The 25,565-nt window shown below is 40.0% G+C and overlaps 2 protein-coding genes across 3 annotated transcripts in view; one reads left to right on the top strand and one right to left on the bottom strand.

The window, feature by feature from the left end:
• Nucleotides 1–1,841, top strand: part of MTREX (Mtr4 exosome RNA helicase) — a 136,596-nt gene extending 134,755 nt beyond the window's left edge. Inside the window, exons 26-27 of the mRNA XM_082836795.1 lie at nucleotides 209–313; nucleotides 1,730–1,841. Of these exons, the coding sequence (XP_082692921.1) occupies nucleotides 209–313; nucleotides 1,730–1,782 (158 nt within the window). The 3' untranslated portion in view covers nucleotides 1,783–1,841. The remainder of the gene's footprint in view (nucleotides 1–208; nucleotides 314–1,729) is intronic.
• Nucleotides 502–25,565, bottom strand: part of PLPP1 (phospholipid phosphatase 1) — a 122,089-nt gene continuing 97,025 nt past the window's right edge. For both annotated transcript variants that reach the window (XM_082836805.1, XM_082836806.1), the window contains exons 4-6: nucleotides 14,952–15,009; nucleotides 2,865–3,041; nucleotides 502–2,298 (exon numbers count right to left, since the gene is read on the bottom strand). In XM_082836805.1, the coding sequence (XP_082692931.1) occupies nucleotides 2,167–2,298; nucleotides 2,865–3,041; nucleotides 14,952–15,009 (367 nt within the window). In that variant the 3' untranslated portion in view covers nucleotides 502–2,166. The remainder of the gene's footprint in view (nucleotides 2,299–2,864; nucleotides 3,042–14,951; nucleotides 15,010–25,565) is intronic.

Here is a 25,565-nt window from a genome sequence, read left to right as displayed (position 1 = left end):
ATGGGAATTAAACTTTTCATCTTTGTAGCCTTCCTGGTGCCTAGCAGTCACCAGTCAAGTTTACTACTGGTTTACTGCAGGAGAAGTCCCTCAAAGTACTATCAATCAGTTAAATCATCCCATGTTCACCTTCCTTGCGTCTTCACAAAAGTTCTGCTATTCCTGATTATTTACACTTTACAAGTGATTTGTTTCCTTTTCTGTCCAGGCAGCATAATTCGTTGTATGAGGCGCCTGGAAGAACTACTTCGACAAATGTGTCAAGCAGCAAAAGCCATTGGAAACACTGAGCTGGAAAATAAATTTTCAGAAGGTCAGTATCCAGCCCATAAGCTTTTTCTAATAATTTAGGCAAATCCTGTTGAGACTTGAGCTCTTGACCACAACCTAGGAGAACATTTTCAGATGCTCTTCACTGGATTGCCATGAAGGGCCATGTAGTAGTGTCCAAAGAAAATATCAGTGTGTGTGTGTGTGTTGGAAAAAGTTTGTAAATGAATATATATAAAATCTCAAAATATTTATTGTGCACTTATTGTGTGCCAGACATTGTTTTAAGCACCAGGGAATACAGCAGTGAACAAAAAAGATACAAACCCCTGCCTTAATGGGGCTCACATTCTAGTGCAGGGAGGTGGACAGTAAACAAGTCAACAATTAAAATATATCAGGTAGCAATAAAAACAAAGGAAGAGACAGTAGGGAATTGGAGGTTGGATACGATGGCCTAGGGTCCCCTACTCAGAAGGTGGCATTTAGGTCCTTCATAGACACTTGATATACTTAAGCAACAAGAGGCCAGTGTGGATGGAGCACAGCTGAACAATGAGTAGAATAGTAGGGGTTGGAGGAAGAAAAGAAATGGTCATGTAGCTCCCAGCCCTCAGCTTTTTCCTCTGAAATGATTGGAGGTTTTGAACACAGGAGTGATGTGCTCTGACTTGGGTTTCACAAGGCAGTTCTTGCTGTTGCATCACAGGCAAGTCTGTAGATTAGCAAGGTGGAAGCAGGAAGACCAGATCAGGAAAGAATGGCTAGACCAAGGAGGTAGTAATGGGGAGAGGCATACATGCTTGCAAATAATTTCATTCATTCCATCTGAATGCTGGCCAAGAGAAAGGACTATGAGTTAAAACATCAAAGAAGAGCAGCCACATAGTTGCTCTGAGTTACCAGCTGCTCACAGTCAAACCTGGTGATTCTGCTGGCAACTCAGCGCCTTAAGAAGCTTATGAAAGCTGCTTATATCTTCAACATTGTTAAAGAGAGGCAGACCTATTTAATCACTCCAGGGTTAAGTCTAGTTTTGTAAACTTCTATATGATAAAATGTGTTTGTCCTTAGTCCAGAAAGAATTTCACATGGTAACTGAAATATAGTGCCTTCCATTGCAGGCTGAAAAATTCATGCTTTTGGGTCAACTAACTTCTTGGACAGCTTAGTCCCTCTGGTCTGGTCTTTCTGAATAATTTTAGACACCCCCGCACGCACGGGGTACTTTAGATTCAAGAGTCATGAGAACAGGGGTCTGGTTTCTAAGTTTCCCATCTCTCAGAGGTGGCTGTGAACTCCTCTAGGTGTCCTTCAGGCAAGCAAGGTTTTGTATTTTCCAGGCTTGCCCTCTCACCAAATTTAATCAGGATTGTTGTGCTGTCTTCAAAACCCCAGGGGAGAAGAATTACATTCTTTGTGGTCTTGAGAATTTAAACTATATTTTCTTTTCTCTTAGGAATCACCAAAATCAAGAGAGATATTGTGTTTGCTGCCAGCCTCTACCTATAAAGAGTCAGCTAAAGGAATGTGGGATTTTAAATTGTTCACCACCTGTCTGATGTATTATATTTAAATCAAGCATCATTCTAAGAAAGCATATTACATACACAGTTGTACATAAGCATTACATTTTTTTAATAAAAAAATGTACAGGTGGGGCATTTGTTTTAGTGAAAGGCTTGAAATTTTTTGTAACGAACTTAGAGCTATTAGATAACCATTGTGTTAAATGTAACTATATACACACAGGTAAAGTGGGCATCCAAGAGTTACAGTAGCAGCAGTCCCCTTAAAGGCTTGTATACTGGGAAGAAGGACGCATCCTCTTGCCTTCTGGTTGCAATCATTTTCCTTTAGAAAGCAGGCCAGCTTCATCTGGGCACTCTGCCACCTTCAAGGTTGGTGAGTGTTCCGATAGTGATTCCCTGTCGTTGGTGTTTCATGCAGAGTTGTATGAGAGTCCTCTTCTTTTCTTTCTTTAAAAGGAGAATTTCTCTCCTTGAAGAAATCTGATACATATACAGCCTGTATAGAACAGGTAACATTTAGAATGGGGCAAAGTATTTAATGATACAATTTTAAATAAGTTTAAACCGTATACAAAGTTGCAATAAGCAATGTGCAAAATATAAACAAAAGGATATACTTTACAGGGTACAGGTTAAGGGTACGAATAAATTAGTGGCTAACAGGAATTTTTGTTAAGGACATTCTGAGAGTTGCTCTGTTATGTACTGGGCAGATGGCTTCACTCTGCTAGCCCTTAATGAAAGTGTCATTCCTCATGTAGATTAGTTTTGGTTTTTTTTGTTTTTTCCAATTCATACTAAAAACACTTTATAGCCAGAGCTTTTTACAATTAAAAAAAAAATTAGTAAATTTTTAAATAACTTGCGAAGAGTAAGTAACGTAGGTATTATTTGCTATCTATCCTAAAATGACTTTTAATAACGTTGGGGTCCTCACCCAGTAGCAATTATTGAGCCACATTCTCTGCCTTAGCATACTTTTCTCATTGGGACATTTTTTTCTACTTATTTATCCAAGTGTTTCTCAGTATCAGGATGTAGGCTGCTGCCCTGTATACTTACAACTAATACTGCAACCAGAGCTCCTTGAATGAGTCCGGTCAACACATCACTCCAGTGGTGTTTGTAATCAGAAACTCGAGAAAGGCCCACATAAATGGACGCAGCAACAAGACCAAATTGCAGTGTAGGGCGTAAGAGTCTTGCCCAGTCTCCCTTCATCCTGGCTTGAAGATAAAGCTAACAGAAAAGATAAAAATAAAGAAAAGAGCTTAACATACCAACTGGAGACTATGTTTTATATTAATTATCACCACATTGTTAAAGGGTTGATGTTTACAATGATAGTCACAAAATATTAATATTCATTAAATAATCTGTGATTTACTATATACATGGAACAGGGCTTTAGGCAAGCATTCTTGTACTCATTAATACCTAAAAATTAATCCCAAAACAAAACCAAAAGGATAAAAAATTTAAAAAATAAAAACTATTACCACCACTCTTCAAATTATGAACAAGGTAAGTGTTTCAGACCTTCTAGGATTTCAGGGGGCAGCTCCTCACCTTGCAGTTTGAATTATAACTGTCATTAGTGTAGAGTCTTGGGATCAACTGCTAGCATTCTGAGCACAGGTTGCCCTTACCCTGGGCCAAGCTACTGTATTTTCTAGCCAGCCATCTAGGAACGAAATTTGCTTAATTCACCCAAACAATTTACTTGAGAGCTCCTCTGGCCTCAAATTATTTAACAGAGCAACTGAGACTAAATAAATAATCTGTATTTATAAGTAAATACAATAATCTGCCTAAGTAAATAATACAGTTTGTAGTTTAGTCCTGATCCAGTAAAGGAGTCTATTCTTTCAATAGCACCTGTACCCTTTAAGTTCTATGACTTTTCTAATCAGACCTGAGAATCTTGCCTTTGCCATTGTCAGCCTGCCTCTGATTTTGGGTGCATCCCTAAAGATTGTAATGTAGAATGAATTTGGAATAGTTTCCTATGAACTCCTTTCAGCCAATATGGTCTCATTTTTGTAAAACAAAAATTTTCCTAACTTCTATCCAATAAGAATATACTTCTTAATATTCATTTTTTAAAACTCTGCTCAGTAATTTATGGCTCATATACTTAAACTGTTTTCTGAGGACTGCATTTAATTATGTGGCTGTACCCACTGACGCTGCCTATTTAAAATAGATACACAAATCCATTTCCAGTTCTTTGGGCACTGCTATGTGTGTTCAGTTCTCAGCACCTGGCAAAGCCCCAGAGGTTGTCTAATTTTATCAAGTACTTTATAGTATAAACATCTAACCCTAAAAGAGCATACCAGTTGTTTAACTGAGTTGGACTCCTTAACTGGCTGAAGTGCTACTGGCTTTCTGTAGAGCTCCTCTTCCCTTTTTTTGTTTGTTGTTGTTGAAGCTATAAAAACGTAAGGAGTAAGAGGCTTGTCTCAAGATTCTAGAGTTGGGAAGATAGTTGGTTCTGGTTGGGGCAAAGTTGACATGTGCCAACTGAAGCCCAGTTAGGTACCACAGCTATGCCAGATAAGATTTCACCTCATTAGTTCTATTTTTATTGGAAACTTTTTGTTCATTTTAAGGAGGATAGTTCCTTGACTAGGGCTGAAGCCAAGTTTCATATATAAAGTTTAACTGACCCTCTTCTTAAGCCACCTTTTCAGGTAAGGGTTAAAGGCATGGGTTATTTAGACTATAAAAACATATACCTAAGAATTACAAATACTTACATGAATGCAGACATCTTAGGGAGAACTGCACCCATCCCTGCTAGCGACATAGCAATAAAAAAAAACCAAAAAGCAAAAAAAAAAAAACTCTAAAATGGTTGTAAAGCTAGTCCTACCCTAAAGGAAACTCAGAGACAGGGCTTTCAAGGCTCTCCCTCACTTAAGATTCTAAAACCCCTCTAACAATACTTTCCTTTGAAAGAACCCTGACTTTGACTCTAGGTAGCCTGCAGACATCTGTTAAATAAGTATTAATTTGCCCCAGTCTCTTCCTCAACATCCCTGTGAAAGTAACATTCACTTATGGTCAGTAATCAAATAAGTTGCAGTATACTTGAGGTGAACCCTTTATCCTCTAAGTACTTAGTTTCTTCTTACACGTCTACCCAAGTACAGATGGTCCCCTTGGTGTGGATCCAGAGGCCACTCCCCCTGTGGGAGCTCTGGGATTCCCCAGTTGTGATCATACACCTAACCTTGTGCTCCACTCTGTGTTCTGGCTCTTCTGCTGACTAACGGCCGTATGGCCTGAGTGCAGGCTCTGGTCACAGAACAGTTCTCAGCTCTGGGTGAGGTTGGTTAATTGAGTGTGCTTCCTATATGCCTGTTCTGTGTTTCCCTGGGTCCAGGGTACTCAGTGTAGCTCTACAAAAGCTGGGCACCACCTCTAGCCCTGCTCTTCCCTGGGAAGACTCTTCCATTTCAGTAGACCCCAAGGCGGTAAACACTGAGTTTCTTGAACCTTGGGTCAACTGAGTTCCACAGTTGACATGCCCTGAACAACTCCAGACCTCGACAACTCCCCTCCCGCGTTTCCAGCCAAAACTCTGTTCTACACGAGCAGGTCCAACAAAGCACACCATGCTGTCTTTCTTGTGGCTCCTCTTCCTCATCCTTTCTCAGCTTCTGCAGTGCAGATCTTTTAAGCTCCCTCTCTCTGGAGGCACTAGAGACTTGGCTTCCTCCTACCACTCATTTAACTGCTTTCCAGAATCTTTACCTCTTGCTTATTGTCTCGTTTTGCATTCTTTGACTTCGTGGATTTATAACTTTTTTAATTCTACTCCTTGTCCTTTGAGAGGGGAGAAGAAAGTATGTATGTTTCATTAAAAAGAAGTCTCCATTCCTCCATCTTTCCCTAACTGTCTCAGAGAAACTGACTACCTGATGCTTCTCAGCACTGTTATATTAGAACTAGATACAGGGACAACTCATGCTTTAATGCCAGAGCTGATAATAAAAAGGCTCTGTAGGTCCCTGCCTTTGCAATCTCCACTGTTTCCCTTCTTCCCACACATGCATATGTTAATCACATGTGCATTAAACCCATTAGAGGTAAGGCATTCAATTGCTTATCTCTTAAGATTTAGAACTTACAGAACTCCATATCCAATGTTGTATATGGTACCAGACTGGTTCAGTGGCAGCATCTACAATTTTCAATTCTCCCAGGCTTCCCTGGTGGCACAGTGGTTTAAGAATCCGCCTGCCAATGCAGGGGACACAGGTTCAAGCCCTGGTCCGGGAAGATCCCACGTACAGCAGAGCAACTAAGCCCGTGCGCCAGTACTACTGAGCCTGCGCCCTAGAGCCCATGAGCCACAACTACTGAGCCCATGCACCCTAGAGCCCATGAGCCACAACTGCTGAAGCCCGTGCACCATAGAGCCCATGAGCTGCAACTACTGAAGCCCGCACACCGCAACGAAGAGCAGCCCCCGCTCTCCGCAACTAGAGAAAGCCCACGTGCAGCAACAAAGACCAACGCTGCCCAAAAATAATAATTAATTTTTTTAAAAAGCTTTCAGTTTTCCCTCTGGGGGAAACTGCTGATCCACAGACAAAATTGAAGGGGACCACATAGCCCTGCCTTATTTTCTGGGAGGGCACTGAGTATGACTTATGACAGGCTTGACCTAGAAATCTGCTGGGCTGTAATGTGCCCTCTGGGATTTACACTGGGAGTAAAAAGGAGTTCTCTATTTTCAGAAGTTGTAGAAATGGCACCTAATGGATACATGATAGGCTACTTGCAAACTAAAGAGGAAGCAAAAGCTATGGTTAGATAAGAATGAGCCATTTAATAGAAAAGAATGAAGCAGCCACGGTGTGGAGTGGCAGCCACACTGTAAAAAACCAGGTGGTCAGTGAGACACATGGAAAAGTTCTGTTCCTGTTGGTGTGCCTGTTCTAATCCATGTATGTCTTTACTATAAACCATCCTCTCCTCTAGGAGATATACGTAAGTCAGCTGCTTACAACCAAAAGATAAAAAAGACGCAGACCTACTAGAGAATGGACTTGACACGGGGAGGGGGAAGGGTAAGCTGGGACCAAGTGAGAGTGGCATGGACACATATACACTACCAAATGTAAAATAGCTAGTGGGAAGCAGCCGCATAGCACAGGGAGATCAGCTCGGTGCTTTGTGACCACCTAGAGGGGTGGGATAGGGAGGGAGGGAGGGAGGGAGATGCAAAGAGGGAGGAGATATGTGGATATATGTATATGTACAGCTGATTCACTTTGTTATAAAGCAGAAACTAACACACCATTGTAAGGCAATTATACTCCAATAAAGATGTTTAAAAAAAAAAAAAAGTTTTGGGCTTCCCTGGTGGCACAGTGGTTGAGAGTCCGCCTGCCGATGCAGGAGACACGGGTTCGTGCCCCGGTCCGGGAAGATCCCACATGCCGCGGAGCGGCTGGGCCCGTGAGCCATGGCCACTGAGCCTGCGCATCCAGAGCCTGTGCTCCGCCATGGGAGAGGCCACAACAGTGAGGCCCACGTACCGCAAAAAAAAAAAAAGCCAGTTAACAGCCTCCTCTCTGTGTGTTTAACCAAAATCCTGTTTTGTTTTATTTTAAAATTTGAATTTCTGCGACTCAAATGATAGTTTTAGTTTTTAAAAATGTACGTTTCAAATGAAAAGGAAAACAGGCTGCTTGTACACCTGGGTTCAAACAAGGAGAAAAACTTAGAAAAATAAAATCCCACATCAGAACAAACATACTAAATGTCCACTGAAGGCACCATTACAAGAGAACTGTGGCACTAGGCATGGGATTTACTTCTATGACTTTTTTTCTGCAAACAGTACAAGGGTGTGAGCCCCTAAGCCAAATGACTCATCTGTCATTCTCTCAGGCCCATTCTAACATTCTTCGCTGAACATGCTTCACTTTGGCCTAGCTAACTGACTTGCCCAGTGGGTATTTCATTGGGGGGAAGGGGGTGCTGCTTGATGAGAGATTCTAGCCTCTGGATCCCTCCCAATCCTATCATCCAACTTTCTGGTGAAGGAAAAAGCTCCAAAATAGAAAGTTCACAACTAGAAATAAAAGACAAGGTGGAAACAGCAGAACAAAAGCAATGACCTGCAGCAGTTCACTGAGGTGCTTCCCAGAAGCAAAAGCTTCACACTGTGATAGTACAGGATTCATGAAGCCCCAGTGCAGGACAGCAAAGGAACAAAGGATGAAAACAAATGCAGCTGGCGAGTTTCATTACTAAGGCAATCCACAAAACTCCAGTCAGCAGTGGAAGACTTGTAGACATAAAGAGGCAGGTAGAAAAGAGGGCCTAATCCAGGGATTTACACTGAGCTGGATTTGCAGTGGTAACTAAGTTTTTAAGAGGGGAAGCAAAGGGAATTAACACAAGGGTGAGCCAAGGAGAGAGAATGGATGGGGGAGAATCCCCAGTTAGGTGTTCAGTCTTCGCTCGCGTATAAAGGACTCCTATGCCTACCTCCCCCACCAATTTGAACACTGTCCTGAAATATTTAAGAGAACAGTCATGTTTATAAAAGGAACACATGAGCCTGCCTGGTGGCATCCCTGCTCTAACATACAGGAAAATGCAACAGGCCTTGGATTTCCAGGAGACACAAGTTGGGAAATGAAAAAGAGTTAACAGGAAAGACAAAGATACAGCATATGCTTCACTAACCTTTACACTCCTCCCTCCCCCCATTTTCACCTATTAAAAGGAGGAGGAGAGACAAATACCACACGAGGATGTGATAGGGAGAGAGCGTTAACCTCAAGGCCCAAAGGAGACTGCGGTGAGGTCTGTCTATCCCTCCCTGTCTTGAACCTGACCAGTGAGTCAAATCAAGAGCTCAGAGCAAATCAGTTACAACCACTGACTGCAGAGCCCAGTTTCAGAAAGCAGAAACTAGTTTGAAGAGAATTAGCCTTGTCGCCACACTCCACCAATATCCTCCAAGGAACGCTCTCACTGAAACCAGGCCTCACCACTGGCCTTCGTGAAAAGGAAGGTTTCAGGGGTAGTTTTTGCCTCCAAAATGAGCAAATGCCACTCTTCCAGGTAGGGCTTCTGGTCAGGAAAACCCCATGTAAATCTTACGGCTCAATGCAGGATAAAGTGTCCAATCTCTCTTAGCAAAGTAAAACCTACTGAAAATGGGTTGAAAATAAGCTACTATGCCTGATATTTTTAAAGAAAGAAAAGCTGCTTAGCTGGGATATTACTAGAGATTCATAAAGGCAATGTTTTTATTCTTTCGGGCAAAAAGGACAGGAGTCAATTTGCTCAAAATAACTAGATATTCAAGCCCAGAGAGGAGCGTTGTAGGAAGAAGCTCCACCGTGCAGGCAGCAAATGCTTCACTGGCAAGTGCAGAGAGGCCTCCCCCAAAACACAGAGCTAACACTTGTGGGTCACTTTATGAAGAGCCTCACGATATGGGTCACACAGATGACGTTGTCAGAATAAACAGTGAGGAATTCCCAGTGCACAGGACCACGCTGGAAAAAAGAAGCTGTACACATTTTTCTTTTTGTGTAAAAAATTACACTTTTTTAAAAAGTAAGGAAACTCAATGTCTATGACACTACATAAACATTCTTCCATTATTTTATTATCACTGAAGAGTAGGATATCACCTTTCTTTTGTTGTCTAAAACTTCTGAAGGAAAAAAAAAATTTAGCTTCCATTAAAGGATCTAGTTGTACAACCTCATTTTTAAAATTTGATTGTTGAACAAGGTATTTTTTGAAGCTGGTTTATTTTTATTTTGCCTTTCCGAGACTGACCTTGTAACACTTAACTATAAAATGCTATTGCCTCATAAAGTCTCTTAATACGGGCATACCTTGGAGATATTGTGGGTTTGGCTTCAGACCACTGCAGTAGAGTGAATATCGCAATAAAGAGAGTCACATGAATTTTCTGGTTTCCCAGTGCATATACAAGTTATGTTTACGCTATACTGTACAGTCCATTAAGTGTGCAATAGCATTTTGTCTTAAAAAGAGTACATACCTTAAAAATACTTTGCTAAAAAATGCTAACAATCATCTGAGCCTTCAGCGAGTTGTAATATTTTTGCAACAGTAATATCAAAGATCACTGATCACAGATATAACAGTAATAATGAAAAAGTCTGAAATATTTTGAGAATTACCAAAATGTGATACAGAGACATGAAGTGAGCAAATGCTATTGGAAAAATGCACCCATAGACTTGCTTGGTGCAGGGTTGCCACAAATCTTCAGTTTACAAAGAACGTACTATCTGTGAAGTGTGATAAAGTGAAGCACAATAAAATAAGGTATGACTGTACTTATTCTTAAAATAAGACGGTTTCTGGCTTCCCTGGTGGTGCAGTGGTTAAGAATCCGCCTGCCAATGCAAGGGACACGGGTTCAAGCCCTGGTCCGGGAAGATCCCACATGCCACGGAGCAACTAAGCCCTTGCACCACAACTACTGAGCCTGCACTCTAGAGCCCGCGAGCCACAACTACTGAAGCCTGCGCGCCACAACTACTGAAGCCCGCATGCCTAGAGCCCGTGCTCCACAACAAGAGAAGCCACCGCGATGAGAAGCCCGTGCACTGCAAAGAAGAGTAGCCCCCACTCGCCGCAACTACAGAAAGCCCACGCACAGCAATGAAGACCCAATGCAGCCAAAAATAAGTAAATAAAATAAATAAATAAAAATTTAAAAATCATATTAAAAAAAAATAAGAGGGTTCCCCCCCATTTTCAACCACAGTCAAGGGATTATTTTCACATTTTTAAAGGGCTATTTGAAAAAGAAGAATATGCGACTGAGATTGCACCTGGCTTACAAAGCCTAAATATTATCTGACCTGTGACTGAAAAAATCTGCCAACCCCTGAATTAGACTAGCAACAGCATGCTCAACACAAAGAAATATACCTTGGTCTACTTATTTTGAAACATTGCTTCTAATACCAAGCCAGGCACATTGTATTGTTCCACCTTCATCTGATGAGAGACCTGGCCAGGAGAGCACTGCAAGGCAGGCCTCAGTTTATTCTTCTCTAGACTTTAATTTTACCATCTTTAGGATTCACAGAGTTCCTGAATTTAAATCTCAAATCCTACCTTAAAATTAGGCAGGATTCATGTAGTTTATGGGCCATTTGCCCAATGCTCACATTAATTCACAGTTTGAGAAACATCTTCATAAAACATCAACAGTGCTAGGTAGTGTACGGTCAATGCCAGATGAGGGACTGTACAAATGCTGAGGAAAGTAGGTGGTGTCAGAGGGTCTGAGTAAGACAGAGATGGGGGCAAGCACTATCTAAACACAGAGATGGGGGCAAGGCCCAGATACAAGGCATTCTATGGCAGGGAGGGAAGCCAAGCTGAAGCACTGCCACTGAGAGGTACTTGGGTTCCTGTTGTAGTGTTTTATATAGAAATTTCATAACAGGCAGTGATATAAACACTCTGGGGTTACAGTCTCAATATGACAGTGCTGGGAAAAGTACTTTAGTGTATTCCTTACTGTACTGAAAAAAGGACAGTCTCATCCCATTCCTCTTTTCCTGAACAATCAAGTAAATTTGGAATCTTTGGCATCTGGCCAAACTCCAGGGGAGTCACTAAACACATCAACTGGCTACATGCAACCCTACCCTGCTGCCAACCTAGGTGGTTTTCACAGGTCTAATAGTCCAGGCACTGTAAAGTGTGCAGGGCTCGGCTCCCTGCCTGAGGAGAACAATGGTCGGGTATTTTCTTTAAGAGACATTTTTAACCAGAAGTTAATTTCTGGGTGTCAGGAATTGACAGGGAAGTTCTGGCTATCAAAGACTGTCCTCAGAGAGGATTTAAATGACTACATCTCCACCTGAATCTGGGACTGACGCATGATGCCAAGATGCCTAGGGGAGCAAGGTGAGTCATTGCCTAAGGAATTTGGGGCGGGGGGCGTAATGGTTAAGTGTGGTATATAAATGTGAACGCTGGAAGGCAAGGAGACATCTGTGTGTTCAGCGGCTGAAATAAAAGCTGGAGCCTACATCCACATCAGCTAAATATTTCCACTGCTCCGAGTCAGTGAAACGCAGTGCATGGCTGCTCTGGTCTGCTTGCTTCTCCAGAAATTTCTTGGTCTATGACAAACCTATTTGAGCTTTTTCTTTTGCATTATACCTTTACATCTAAATAGCTGATACTGACCCAACCACCGAACTATAGAGTTGAGGTAATCTGCCCTCTGCTTACAGCCCTAATTTGCCTCCTCGTTTGCTCCTGGGTGTCCACAGAGTTGGCTGGCCATCGAGGCCCTCTATAATTTCACCCTCTATACGTTAATTTCATATTTCACAGAAGAGCTCAGTAAAAGTTTCTATTTGAGTGAATATACAGATATTTTAAGAAGGGTCAAAGGAGAAAAGAAGAAGAGCAAAAATAAATATAAGGCATGGAGTATGATACAGCTGAGAATATTCTTTGAAATTAAAAACAGTGGGTGGAAGGCTTCCCTGGTGGCACAGTGGTTAAGAATCTGCTTGCCAATGCAGGGGACACCGGTTCGATCCCTGGTCCAGGAAGACCCCACATACCGCGGAGCAACTAAGCCCATGCACCACAACTACTGAGCCTGCGCTCTAGAGCCTGCGAGCCACAACTACTGAGCCCGCGTGCCACAACTACTGAGACTGCATGCCGCAACTACTGAGCCTGCATGCCGCAACTACTGAAGCCCGTGTGCCTAGAGCCCATGCTCCACAACGAGAAGCCACCACAATGAGAAGCCCGCACACCACAACGAAGAGTAGCCCCTGCTCGCTGCAAACAGAGAAAAGCCCATGCGCAGCAACAAAGACCCAAATCAGCCCAAAAAAATAATAATAAAATAAATAAATTTATAATAAAATAAATAAATTTATAAAAACAAAAGAGTGGAAGTTATATGTCACCATTTTATTTTCAGAGATCTGCATCACCTGACCTCCTTCGAAATAACTGGACTAGGGTCCAGCTCAAGTAGTCAACAAAGCAAGGGAGCCTGATTAACAAGAGATTCCCAGAGAGCTTGTAGACCTTAGCGGCCTCCTCCCAAGGCCCCTATTTCCCCATCTATGACTGTGAAAGGGTGGCAATCATCCCTCCTCTCCTACTTCATGGGAGCTTTCAGAAGGAGTCAAAACTTAAGAGTAGTGTAAATGCACATCATCATCAATATCAACCAAACCTCAGATTCTTAGTTCTCTCTCATAAAGAGGGACTTAAAGATACTGACACACAGGTGAGGGAATAACAAACCACAAAAGTAGCCCTGGTGATGTCTGGCTCTGGGGCCTACAAACATTCAAAAGCCGTTCAGTATAGACACAAACTTTGCTTTGGGAAAAGTTCTCAGGATATATTAATAGCTCTAGCCATTGCCAGCCTTCCCCTTCTCCCCCACTCCCCATGTCCTGTTTAAAGAGAAAAAAATATGGTGGCTCCCTTTAGAAAACTTGTTAATTTTTCCTAAAAAGATAAATGAACAGAGATTGCTAGAACAGTATTTGCTGTTACTACCGTCAAATAAGTCACATTTCCCATGGCACATTTTCAGAAACATTTGGGTGAATATTTTAAAAAGGAAACTCTAAATTCTGCTGAATCGGTACCCTGTTGCTTCCTCACAAAATTAACATAAGATGAAAGCCTTGCAATTTGCAGAAATGTTGAAGAAGCCAAAAATTAGCTCTATTGAAAAGGTTTTGAAGTTTGGGTTTGAATTTTATATAACACATCTGCAATTTTTACGTTTTATAAATTTTACATTCTTTCATTTTTTGGAATTTTTTTTTCAAATAAAAGGAAGATTTGGTAAAACTGATGTTAAATTCTCTAAATGAAACCAAATAACTCCCAGCAGGCTACTCTTAACAATACACATCGTGAATCTTTAATCCATGTCATGAATTTAATATCATATAGCACTTAATGTGATCAGAGGGGGAAGGGGAATGGGAAACAGCAAATTTACACAGCACAACTATATAAAAAATCCACTTACAAAGAAAATCAAGACAAAAATTAAAGCTGATCTGTTAAGGTAGAGATCTTCTCCTCTCCCTTCTTTTCCCACCAAATTTTGATAATTTTATACATACAGAGAGACACACAGACACTGAAGACATTATAAAAAATAAAAGTCAATTAAATTGACGTTTAAAGACCCCTTGTGTGTGCCCTAAAGCCTGGTCTTCCACTAATTACTCTCACTACACATTCATCTCTAGTTTGATATGCAAAATATGGGTGCCAGTCTTCTCTAACTCTTCACTGTTGACTTTGTATAATTCAAGTGCAATTAGAATCGCCATCGGGAGACTGTACAGATGACAAGCTCCTGAAGCAGCAACTGGCTCTCCCTGAAGTTAGAACCTTTCTAGTCCCATGGAAAGCAGTCTGGGAAATGTTTCACAAAGTGGAAGGAAAATAAAACCTGCTCAAATAGGAGCAACAGCAGCTGCCTTCAAGTACAATAAACCAAACTCCTCACCCCAGCAGCCCTCAGGGAAGGCCGGGCTGCTCAGCACCATGCCGTGCAGACGACACCAGGGCTCTCGTCAGGGTGAGGTCGTGAGGGGCAGCAGTCACCTTGGCCTGTATTTCAGAGCAGTGACCTGCTGGGATTACACAGAAGCTGTTTGTATGTTCCAGAAAACCTCTTCAGATGTCCCAAAGTAAGGGGACACGTCACCTAATTCTTAGCACCAGGCTTGCAGACTTAATGGTTATGTTTAGGCCTCTACCATTGTCAGAAAAGTGACAAGTGTTCTCCACCACTTGTCTGCTTCAGGAGTAAAGACTCCCTATTATCCTGAAGGTTCCCAATATGCAGCTTGCTATACAACGTGCCTGTCTGCTTCCTCTAAATGAAGGACAAAAGCTGTTTCAAACAATTGTAACTGGTTTGGCAGGAGCACAGGCATCCATTTCTCCTCTGAACTTAGTGCAGCCAGCAATGGCTTACAGCTGACTGAGAAGTGAAGCCGATGAGAATGTCAGAGGGGTCTCACAGGAGAGGACACCAAAGCTGAACACATAAAGTGCAGGCAGCACGTATGCCACCATCAACAGACACAAAGTACTTACTGCCACGAACATCATGCAGTACATGGAGAACGAAGAGTGGCCCGAGTAAAAGGACAATCTAGAAGAGAAAGAAAAGAAACATTAATTTTCTCTCCTAGAAACCAAGAATTTCTTTTTTTTTTTTTTTTTTGGCGGTACGCGAGCCTCTCACTGTTGTGGCCTCTCCTGTTGCAGAGCACAGCCTCCGGACACACAGGCCCAGCGGCCATGGCTCACAGGCCTAGCCGCTCCGCAGCATGTGGGATCTTCCCGGACTGGGGCACGAACCTGTGTCCCCTGCATCGGCAGGCAGACTCTCAACCACTGCGCCACCAGGGAAGCCCAAAGAATATTTTTTATTTCATAAATCTCCTTACCTCCCCAGTGTACACAGCTCCCTCCCCTTACCTTTAGAAATCAGAAGGGTGGGGCAGGCAGCAGTTAAAGAGTCCTAGGAGGGTCTGAGGTCCAATTTCTACTCAGCATCATTTTATTGATACTTTTAGGATGGGTAGTGAGTCACTGAGAACAAACTTGCCAAGCATTTCTGAAGTAACACATGACAAGCCATAACTGGCATAAATGGCCTGACTTTATTACATAAAAACTTCTGTAACCATGATTTAAGTTTTATTTTCCACTTGAAGGGTTTGTCCCTGAACAGCAGTAATGAATACCTCCTTTGGAACACTCACAAGTTGACTACTTTTTAAGAAATAAATTCAAAAATTTTAAAGTGTTATTTTAGCATCTTGCCTTAGATTTCCCACCAGATTAAGTGCTTTTGTTTGACATTTATTTTCACACTGTGCACGGATAGTCCTGTACCTGATGAGCCAGCTCTTTCAATATTATAGTCTATAAACATCTAGGTATCATCTTTCTACCTAAAAATGACAGCATGCTTACGAAACCTAATTCTATTGCACTTAAGAACAAAACCAAGAGGAACCAGGTTCTTAGTATCTTACTTATTACACCCTACTTCGTTCAAAAGGAATTTGGTTCCCCTGATTCAGAGAGGAGAAAAGACTCCTAAAACACGTATCAGAAAGTCATGTGTGTACGTTTGGCAACTGGGAGTTAAGTAGGAGAGTGGAGACTTCCTACACAGATACTGATGCTGACTCCACCAAGAATTATGATAGTCTTTTTTATAATCAGATACATTCCTAAGAAAGAGAATATTCCAACTTCCTGTGCCAAACAGGATTTACGTAATGAAACTTGATAATTATCCTGGGTTTAATCTATGTAAAACAAGAAAAATAAATCACTTTTAGCCGTTCCAACTACTTGGCTATTGAAAGGTCAATACAAATCTTTGTTTTAAATCAGATAATTTGAGCAGAGTTCTGTACATTTTATGACTAGCTTCAATAAGTTATACCGAAGAGCCTAAAGTTAATAAAAGCCAATTTCAAGGATTGTCAAGTCCCATCAAGCCAACATGACCATGATCACAGAAATGTTCTCAAAGCCAAGCAAGTTAAAAGTTTCACTGAAACTCCATGTTCAGAGTATTCACTGTAGATTGTGCCACAAAAATCATAAAAACCAGACTCATGTAATGGCTTCGAACACCTCTGATTCATTCACAAGGTGATTTCATTAGTTGAAAACAAAATGGTTTTAGTTGTTTATTCTGAATATGTAAACAGATATTTTATCCAGTTTAAGATAAGCCAAAGAAGTCTGGCTCTGACTTCGACAGACAGAGATTAAAGACATAAAGGGAGAGCTTAGAGACTCAGTCTCTAAGTCTTCACCCACAGTAAGTTATCAAACACATCATGGTAACATTGGCTTTTATTTCCATTCAAAATAAAACAAGAAAACACCGAAAACATGAATTCAAATTATTTTCATATTCCATACAAATCTCTATTGAAGTCTCTAGGAGATACAGCTTTTATGGGCATTTTATTATGTCTATAATTCACAAATGAACAAACAATTGTATGGATACTTTAATAACATCCAAAGAGTAGTCAAAATGGAGATTGTTTTCATCACAGTGACCTCAACTGAAAAGTTTAAGATTTTGGCTCTGGTCTAAGAACCCTGCTCTGTTCTTAAGATTTTAACCAATCCTAGACTACCATCTCACTTCACTATAGCCACTCTGATGAAAGTAGATACATACAGTAACAATTTAAGCTAGCTTTCCATCAAAGCTTATGAAAGACTATTCAAAAAGAAAATTTACAGAGACAAAAATATATTCAGAAATGCAGCTGTTTGCACTAACTCTGGGGCATAGTCTAGTAAACAATGAGCAAGTAGACTGGTCTTGACTACGTAACTTGCTGTGAATGGGATTCTATTCCAAATAGCAAACTTAAGATGACTTTTTTCCTTAACATTTGTCAGCCAGGGCATCCCTTTCTCCTGGGAGAACTCATTAAACCTGGTCTGAACCCCAAAATCATAGCCTTAAGAGTGTTCACAGCCATCCACCCGCCCCCAGGGTCTGAGTTCCTACTCCTCAATTCACCATAACATCGACATCACCATTCAGCCTTACAAACTGCAAAGACAACCAAATCCAGCTTTTATCAGTCATCAGAAGCAATCAACTCACACAAAGTGTTTCTTAATTTTTTAATGGAATTTACTAAGTATTCTGGGGCTCATGGGGAGGTTAAATCACAAATAACCTCCTAGTCACCTCACTGCTCTTCCCCTACCACCTGACTTTTCTTCCTTTCCTCTTCCCAACTCACAAAACAGTAAAATACACAGAACGGTTACACCTTTAGTTATTCTTTTAGTTGAAAATGTCTTTATTTTGCATTAATTCTTGAATGATGATACCTTGAATTCTAGGTTGATGATTTTTTTCTCATCACTTTGAGCATATCATCATACTATCTTCTGTTAAAATATGAGCCATATGTCTGCCATGCCTTTCTGAGTTATATGTCTTTTCTCTGTAATTACTTCCTCTACCCCCAAAGTCTTCAATATTCTGCAGTTTTGTTATCATGTCTCTAAGTATGAATTTCCTTTTATTTATCTGATTTAGTATTCATTGGCTTCCTATGTCTGAGGATTTGGATACTTCACCAGTTTTGGATAGATAGGACTCGTAATTTTATCTTTGAATTATGTATCCTCCATCCTATTATCATTTTTCTGAGATTCTGATTCAACATGTTAGACATTTCATTCTATCCCTCCACATCTCTTAACCTTTATTTTCTATTTTTAATCTTGGTCTCCTCAGGTCTATCTTCCCTCCCTTTCACTGTGTCTAATCTGTTTAATCAATCTGTTTTTTTAATTTAAATTACTATGTGTGTATCATTTATAGAAGATATCTTTGGATCTTTTGCAAATCTGTCTAGTGAATTTTGATTCTCTTGATCCTACATCATATTCTCAGTCTCTTCTTAATTTACTTCTATACAGCAAACATGTTGATTTTATATTCTATAGGGTAATTCTAATATCTGCAATCTTTGAGAGTTTATGTAGTTTATCTGACTCTCACTTAGAATAGATTATATGTTCATTTATATTAGAGTATGAGCTCATATTCTTGGGACTCTGCCTGCAGGGAAGCTTAAGAGTCCTTGCTTTAAAGAGAATTCTTCCAGAAATATGTGTTCTCTTCTGCTGGATTCACTATCAATCCACTTCAAACTTCTCCTTTTTTTTTTCTTTAAGCCACACAAATAGTATGAATTCTGGCCTCAGAAGAGTACAAGTATGATATTATGATTAAGAATTCTTTCTGATGGTTCCTCCTGGAAGGATGTTGCCCTTTGAGAGTCCTTATATTATCCACAGGCCTTCCATTTCTCTTTTTACACTGCTCTGGCCTCAGCCTTTATCTCCTGTGCCCAACGTTCAGAGACTATCAAAACTCAGGCTCTAGGCTACCAGGAATTGGCAGGTACTTTCAGGGCACACATCAAATCTACAGCATTAACTGACCCCAGCCTCATAAAAATTCCTTTACTCTCCCACCAGCTCAGCTACTTATTTAAAAGATTTATATGTATTTTAAGATTTACGTACATTTTAATATATAATACAAAACATGTGCATATGTATATGTGTGCTATATCATCTAGCATGTTTAGTTGAACTGTATCAGTAAGCATTTCTAATCCTCCATATTGCCAGAAACAGAAGCAATCTTTTTTTTTTTAACATCTTATTTGGAGTATAACTGCTTTACAATGGTGTGTTAGTTTCTGCTGTATAACAAAGTGAATCAGCTGTACATATACATATATCCCCATATCCCCTCCCTCTTGCGTCTCCCTCCCACCCTCCCTATCCCACCCCTCTAGGTGGTCACAAAGCACCGAGCTGATCTCCCTGTGCTATGCGGCTGCTTCCCACTAGCTATCTATTTTACATTTGGTAGTGTATATACGTCAATGCCACTCTCTCACTTGGTCCCAGCTTACCCTTCCCCCTCCCCGTGTCCTCAAGTCCATTCTCTACGTCTGCATCTTTAGAAGCAATCTTTTTTTAAACAAGACTTAGAACTAATAAAATGTTATCTAAAATAAACTGCTCTACTAGGAGACACAATAGTTTGGCAAAAACAGTTTGTTTTTAATTATAAAGTGGCCAGCACTCACAAATGTTTCCAATTATTACTATTCCACCATTCACTGGGTATGCCAAAGTTACAAATAAGGAGAACTTCCTTTTTCTCCTAAAATTCATCCTAAAATTGCTTCCTAAAGCATTCTAAAGCAGAAAGGTTGTCAAAAGACTGTTAATGGTTACAAGCTATTGAGTACCTTCTATGTCCAGGTACTTAATACACAGAATTTCCACTCTTTACAAAAACCCCCATAACAGGAACTGTCAATCCTATTTTACACATAGAGAAAACGGAACCTCCCAGAGGTTCAGCAACTAGCTCAAAAAAGTCACATCACTTTGAGGTTTAAATCTGAATCTTCCCAACTCTTTCCCACCATACCATGATTCCATCCCTGTGAATGGCAGGCAAGCCCAGCATCAACATTAATCCTGCCATCTCCAGGAAGGAAGCACCCATCAGAAAGAACAGGAGGAGTCACCGCTTATACATGGCAACATGTGTGAAGTAAATATATGAAAAAGAACTTAGATGATCTGTGACAAAATAAATGTCATCTATGTGCAAATAATCATCTTAAGAGAATACTAATTTGTTCTATGTATGCTATAAAGACCAAATAAAAGGAAGTCAAATTGCAAAATGCGGCATTTTCTCCAAATGTTATTTCCTGATTATAAAGTTTACATAACAGCAAATTAACTTGAAGGACATGTTAAATTTCCCTTCTGTGATAACCTTTAAACATGGACTGATCCTGTAAAAAAGTTAAAATATGTCCCACACAACTGTACATAGAAGGAAAGACCCTTAATGAACAATGTCCCCATATTCATCCTACTTTATTTCAAAAGGATTTGTAAAACCATAACTGTTACTAAATGCTTAAGCAATGAGATATCAAGTTATTATCTTAAAAAAACTCACATCTAACACTTGGGGACTCAAGTAGGCTATAAAATGGGACAAATTCGTACTTTCATACTCACTTGATACAAGCACACACTTCTAAGAGGGTGGTCTGGCAACATCTATCTAAATGTATCTATCTATATGTAATTCCACTTTAAGGCATCAAGGCATCCTAGAGAAACACAGCACCAGCACAAAGATGTCTGCTGCAACACTGATGGCAACTCAAGGACCCAAGAGATGATTCTATCACTGTTTTTCTGAATACTACAAATCAGCTAAAAGGAATTAGTAACTCTATATGAATTGACAAAAAATTATCTCCAGGATATATTTTAAAATGCCATTTATGTAAACCACATAAAACTATATTTCACATTTAATGTAAAAATACATAGAAAACAACAGAAAGGATACACAAACTGTTAACAGTGGCTCTGGGGAAAACTGTCAAATGGGGATAAAAAAAAAAAACTTTCACATTTTACAGTAATGATATTAGAAACACAACCTGTTATTATAGGGATAATATATATATAGGAAAATATTTTAAATGGTAATCAAAGTGTCTTCAATATGCTTGCTATAAATTTCCTACAAACTTCTTCCCCACTACACACACACACACACACACACACACACCACCCTAAACTCCTCTTCCTGAGCAATAGTTTCCCTGACAGCTTCTCTGGCAAGCGTGCTACTACTTGGAGTACAAAAGCAGCTCCCCGGGACTTCCCTGGTGGCGCAGTGGTTAAGAATCCACCTGCCAATGCAGGGGACATGGGTTCGAGCCCTGGCCCGGGAAGATCCCACATGCCTCGGAGCAACTAAGCCCGTGCACCACAACTACTGAGCCTGTGCTCTAGAGCCTGCGAGCCACAACTACTGAGCCCACATGCTGCAACTACTGAAGCCCGCGTGCCGAGAGCCCGTGCTCCGCAACAAGAGAAGCCACAACAATGAGAAGTCCGCGCACCGCAACGAGGAATGGCCCCCGCTCACCGCAACTAGGGAAAGCCCACGCAAAGCAATGAAGACCCAACGCAGCCAAAAATCAATAAATAAAATTTAAAAAAAAAATAAACTTTGTCCTTATTTAAAAAACAAAAGCAGCTCCCTACCTATAAGTTCATGCCCAGAACCCAGCAGTGACTCAGGCCCTAGAAGCCTGTTTTCACATCTTTCAATGAAATGTTTGGACATTTATGGGGACTTTTAAATATCACAAGTTGTGTTTCCAATTTAAAAAAATATGCACATAATTTAAAACCACTGAAATTCAGTATATTAACTCTGGTTATTACAAGTAACAGAGCCAATACACATGTTAGTTTAATACTGAGTGTTTGAAGAAGGAAGATTTTTTAAAGAGATCAGACTGTCTAGAAATACAAGAACTGCAGAGTATCTCTGCTCTAAAGGATACAGAGACAAAGGTAATAAATGGTGGAGGAACATAAGGTGATCCCAACCAATTTAATTTAAATAAAATACAACAAAAAATAATGTAAATTCATCTTATATCCCTGAACCACCCAGAGACTGAAAACTTATTTCATCAGCAGCAAAAACCCCGTCATACATTCCTTGAGTTTTTTTTTAACCATGATTTTATTATATTTCTATATAAAGCTATGCCACATTATATGGGGTCAATTTTAACCAAGCCACTTTATACATAAAATATGCCTATCTGAAATAAGTCACAAGTTACTACTCAATTTTACTCATTAATATTAAAGCATCAAACACCACTGCATAGCCACTAACATCAGTTAATCATATACCAAACAATCAAATATCCGCAGATATTAGATCATGAACCCTAAAGAAGAGAAGCCAGCAGGACCACGGAAAATGAAAAAAAGGAGAAAAAAAGTAGGAGACAATTGGTACATGCATAGGGTATTTTAAAGTCTTGATTTAATGAACCATTTGATGACTAAAAACAAATGATCATGTGTCTTGTGTCTAGGGAAGAATCTTGCAAAAAGCAGGAATCTGGAAAGTAGGAAGTTGCTGAGAACCTTCAGATAAAGGAAAGCAGAACTGTGTGTGTCTTGAAAATCTGGTGACGGGAAGAAATGGTCCCAAATCCTCATCAGGGAAACTGTGTGACCCTAACAACAGATGAGGAGAGAGTAGGTATGACAAAGGGTAAAACATGAATAGGTGCACTAACTAGGGGAAGAGAGGTCACAAGTTTTCTTTGGCATGGGGGAAAATTCATGACCTGGTGCAAAAAGGCTCCAAATCACCTAAGCCACCTTATCTAAGCCAGTTTTAAAAAGGAAACAAGATTAAACAAAGGACACAGTGTAAAGTATTCCGATGCGGCAACTAATAATACCTTGCCTACCAACCTTTTGAAAACACGTTGAACAAGGAGACTACTTGCTAAAAGGGAAAAGATTTCAGAGTAAGACAGAAGGAAGAGACAGTTCTAAATCACTTTCAAAGTTGTTTATCTTTTTTAAGAGGCAGGATTGCTAGCTAGAGGCAAGATAGAGAGATTTTTAGTTTAAGCCCTCCCGCAAAAAGACAACACCAAGGCCAAGAAAGCCTATTAGCACCCAGCTAGTACACTCCACTTCCAACACTAACACAGAACATGAAATCACCACCAACCCTTGGGCACCACGGTCAAGAAGCACGAGGCTCAAGACATCAATAAAACTGTCTTTAGAACTGCACCAATGCAGAACTTTAGATCTGAGCTGAAGCAGACACTGCCAGTGGCAAGAGAAGAGACGAAGGCCCACATAGATGTAAAATTATTAGAGCCCAACAGGAAGCTGGCCAGACAGGTCACTCTTGGTTCCTTTCAGATTAGACCAGATTATATCAGTAGAGTTCATGCTACAGGAGTAGCAGAGTGCCACTTAGAGAAACCTTTCTACATGATGGAGAAAAGCAGAAAAGTCACATTTCCTTTAGTATCTCAACTCCTGCTGTTAAAAGAAAATTATATCGATTCCTACTAAAATTACCCATTTTAGTATATATTTAGATTAGAATTAAGTGGAGGAAAGCTAAATATTTTTTACAAGTATAAAAACAGAGTTACTCTCCTGTTTCAAACCCTTCATGAGCACAAACTGCTGAATAACAGACCCTTCATAAGCCCCACCAACCAATCTCTCATCTGCTACCAAACTACTTAAATTTCCCAACACACACCATGTTTCACACTCTCTGCGCTTATCCGTCCCTCTGCCTGGCCTGGGCTTCCCACTTTTCTTTAATAATTATTATATAAGAGCCACTGTTTTCTCCAAGAAACCTTTCTTGAACAGCTAGGTTGAAGTTACTGCCCTTTCTTTCTCCACAAAGGAGAGATCATCAGCACTCAATGAACACATCTGTCTTAGCACCAACCTTCTTACAGTAAAATCATCTATAACTGCACTCTCTTCCTCCAAGATATCAGATGGGTAAGGGTGGAACAAGGCTTTTTAAATAGGAACTTCTGTATTTTTTTTATTATATAAGATATGCTCATTATAAACATTCAGAAGGTACAGCTAAACAAAAGAAAAATTGCTGGTAAACTCCCATCCTCCCTGGCTGAGATCACATCTTAATTCATCTTGTATCCCTAACACCCAACACCATTATCACGCACAGGGTAGGTGCTCAATTTATTTTTTTAAGCTAAAGTAGAACCTAATCTCTTGAATAATCATTTTTATTTAATTATGCCAGAAAATATCAAAATCTTACACTTCTCATATTTTAAACATTATATACAAATCTACCTTTTCTGCCCATCCCCCCACCATCCACAAGAAGTACACCTCAGCAATCTTGTGTTTTGTTAGTTGTACTGAACAAAATGCATAAAATAAAACTGAGGAAAATATGTTATCTTTGCATGATAATTTCATCATGTAATTAAATGCTATGCTTAGCTTAGTCTATGCCAATAAATTGTAGCAAGCCACATACAATAAATTATCTGATTTTAACAGCATTGCCCTCTGCTGTGTTTCCCCTTACAGTGGTTAGGAATTCTGACTTTATCATCAAAGTTCAGGGGAATAGGAGTTTCAATGTCAAAATGTTACAAGCTTAAACATACAGTACTTAATGCATGTTTCCCAACACATCTGGCAAACATTTTAATAATGTGTGTAAAATGTCCAGAAACCTTTTTTACTTTACAATCAAAAGCAATCAGATTAGTGGAGCAGATGATATCCACAATGATGAAGTGACAGATATATTCTGTTGTAAATAAAAAACAATTTAAGTTTTTTAGAAGCATTCTCAAAGCAAATGTAAGTGGCCAAAACCCAAAGCAAAACAACAAGGGTTGACAAATAAGGAAAAAGGTTTTACGTATTGTCTGAATGCTACTTTCCATTGCCTATATGAAGAATTTTCTCAATTTTTAAAAGATTCATTTCTATCCTTCAATAAAACAAAGTCTTGAAAACTGCCCAACTTCTTCATAAATTTCCAAACATTACCTGAGAAGCAAAACATTGCAGCTGCAATAGATTACATAAGAAAAAATAAAAGAAAAAGTTAGCCAAGTACATACATGTTAAGCTCATTTATTACATAAATGAATAGTAATGTTATTGGATAATGTTATCTAGTGTCTTCCCAAACTTCACTCTCCCAAAAGAGTAGCATTAAAAATCCCATAGCAACACAAGCTTTTTGTTTGCTTACTCAATAGAGAACAGCATCACAAGAAAGTCAAGATCCAGGCACCTAGAAGTCATTACGTTACTGACCAGTAACCTGTTAGGAAATCAGCTGGTCCAGGTGAGGCTAGTGACATTTTGGTACAGCAAAGTCACAAGACAGAGCAGGGCTTGCTCCTCAAACTAATGTACGGAGATCTTGTTCAAAATGGAGAGTTTATGCCTAGGGCCAATGCTGGGATGCAAGACTCTGCATGTCTAACAAGCTCCCAGGTGATCCCCAGCCTGCTGATCAGAGCAGAGAACCACACTTTCAATGGCAAAGGGAGAGAAATGAGAAGAAAAGTAAATTTGACCTCAAGTAGGAATACACTCAGGATTAAGTCAACAGTTTGGCTACTTTTTGAAGATAGTCACATCCAAGGGAATGATGATGCTTTTCCTGTTTTCCATCTTCTCTTTTTATCACAAAACCTACTTAAAACAGAAAAATAC

The sequence above is a fragment of the Leucopleurus acutus genome (assembly GCF_964270905.1).
Source record: "Leucopleurus acutus genome assembly, chromosome: 3".
Lineage (NCBI taxonomy): Eukaryota > Metazoa > Chordata > Mammalia > Artiodactyla > Delphinidae > Leucopleurus > Leucopleurus acutus.
The sequence above is the reverse complement of the archived record's forward strand: the minus strand, read 5'-3'. Positions and strand labels throughout refer to the sequence as shown.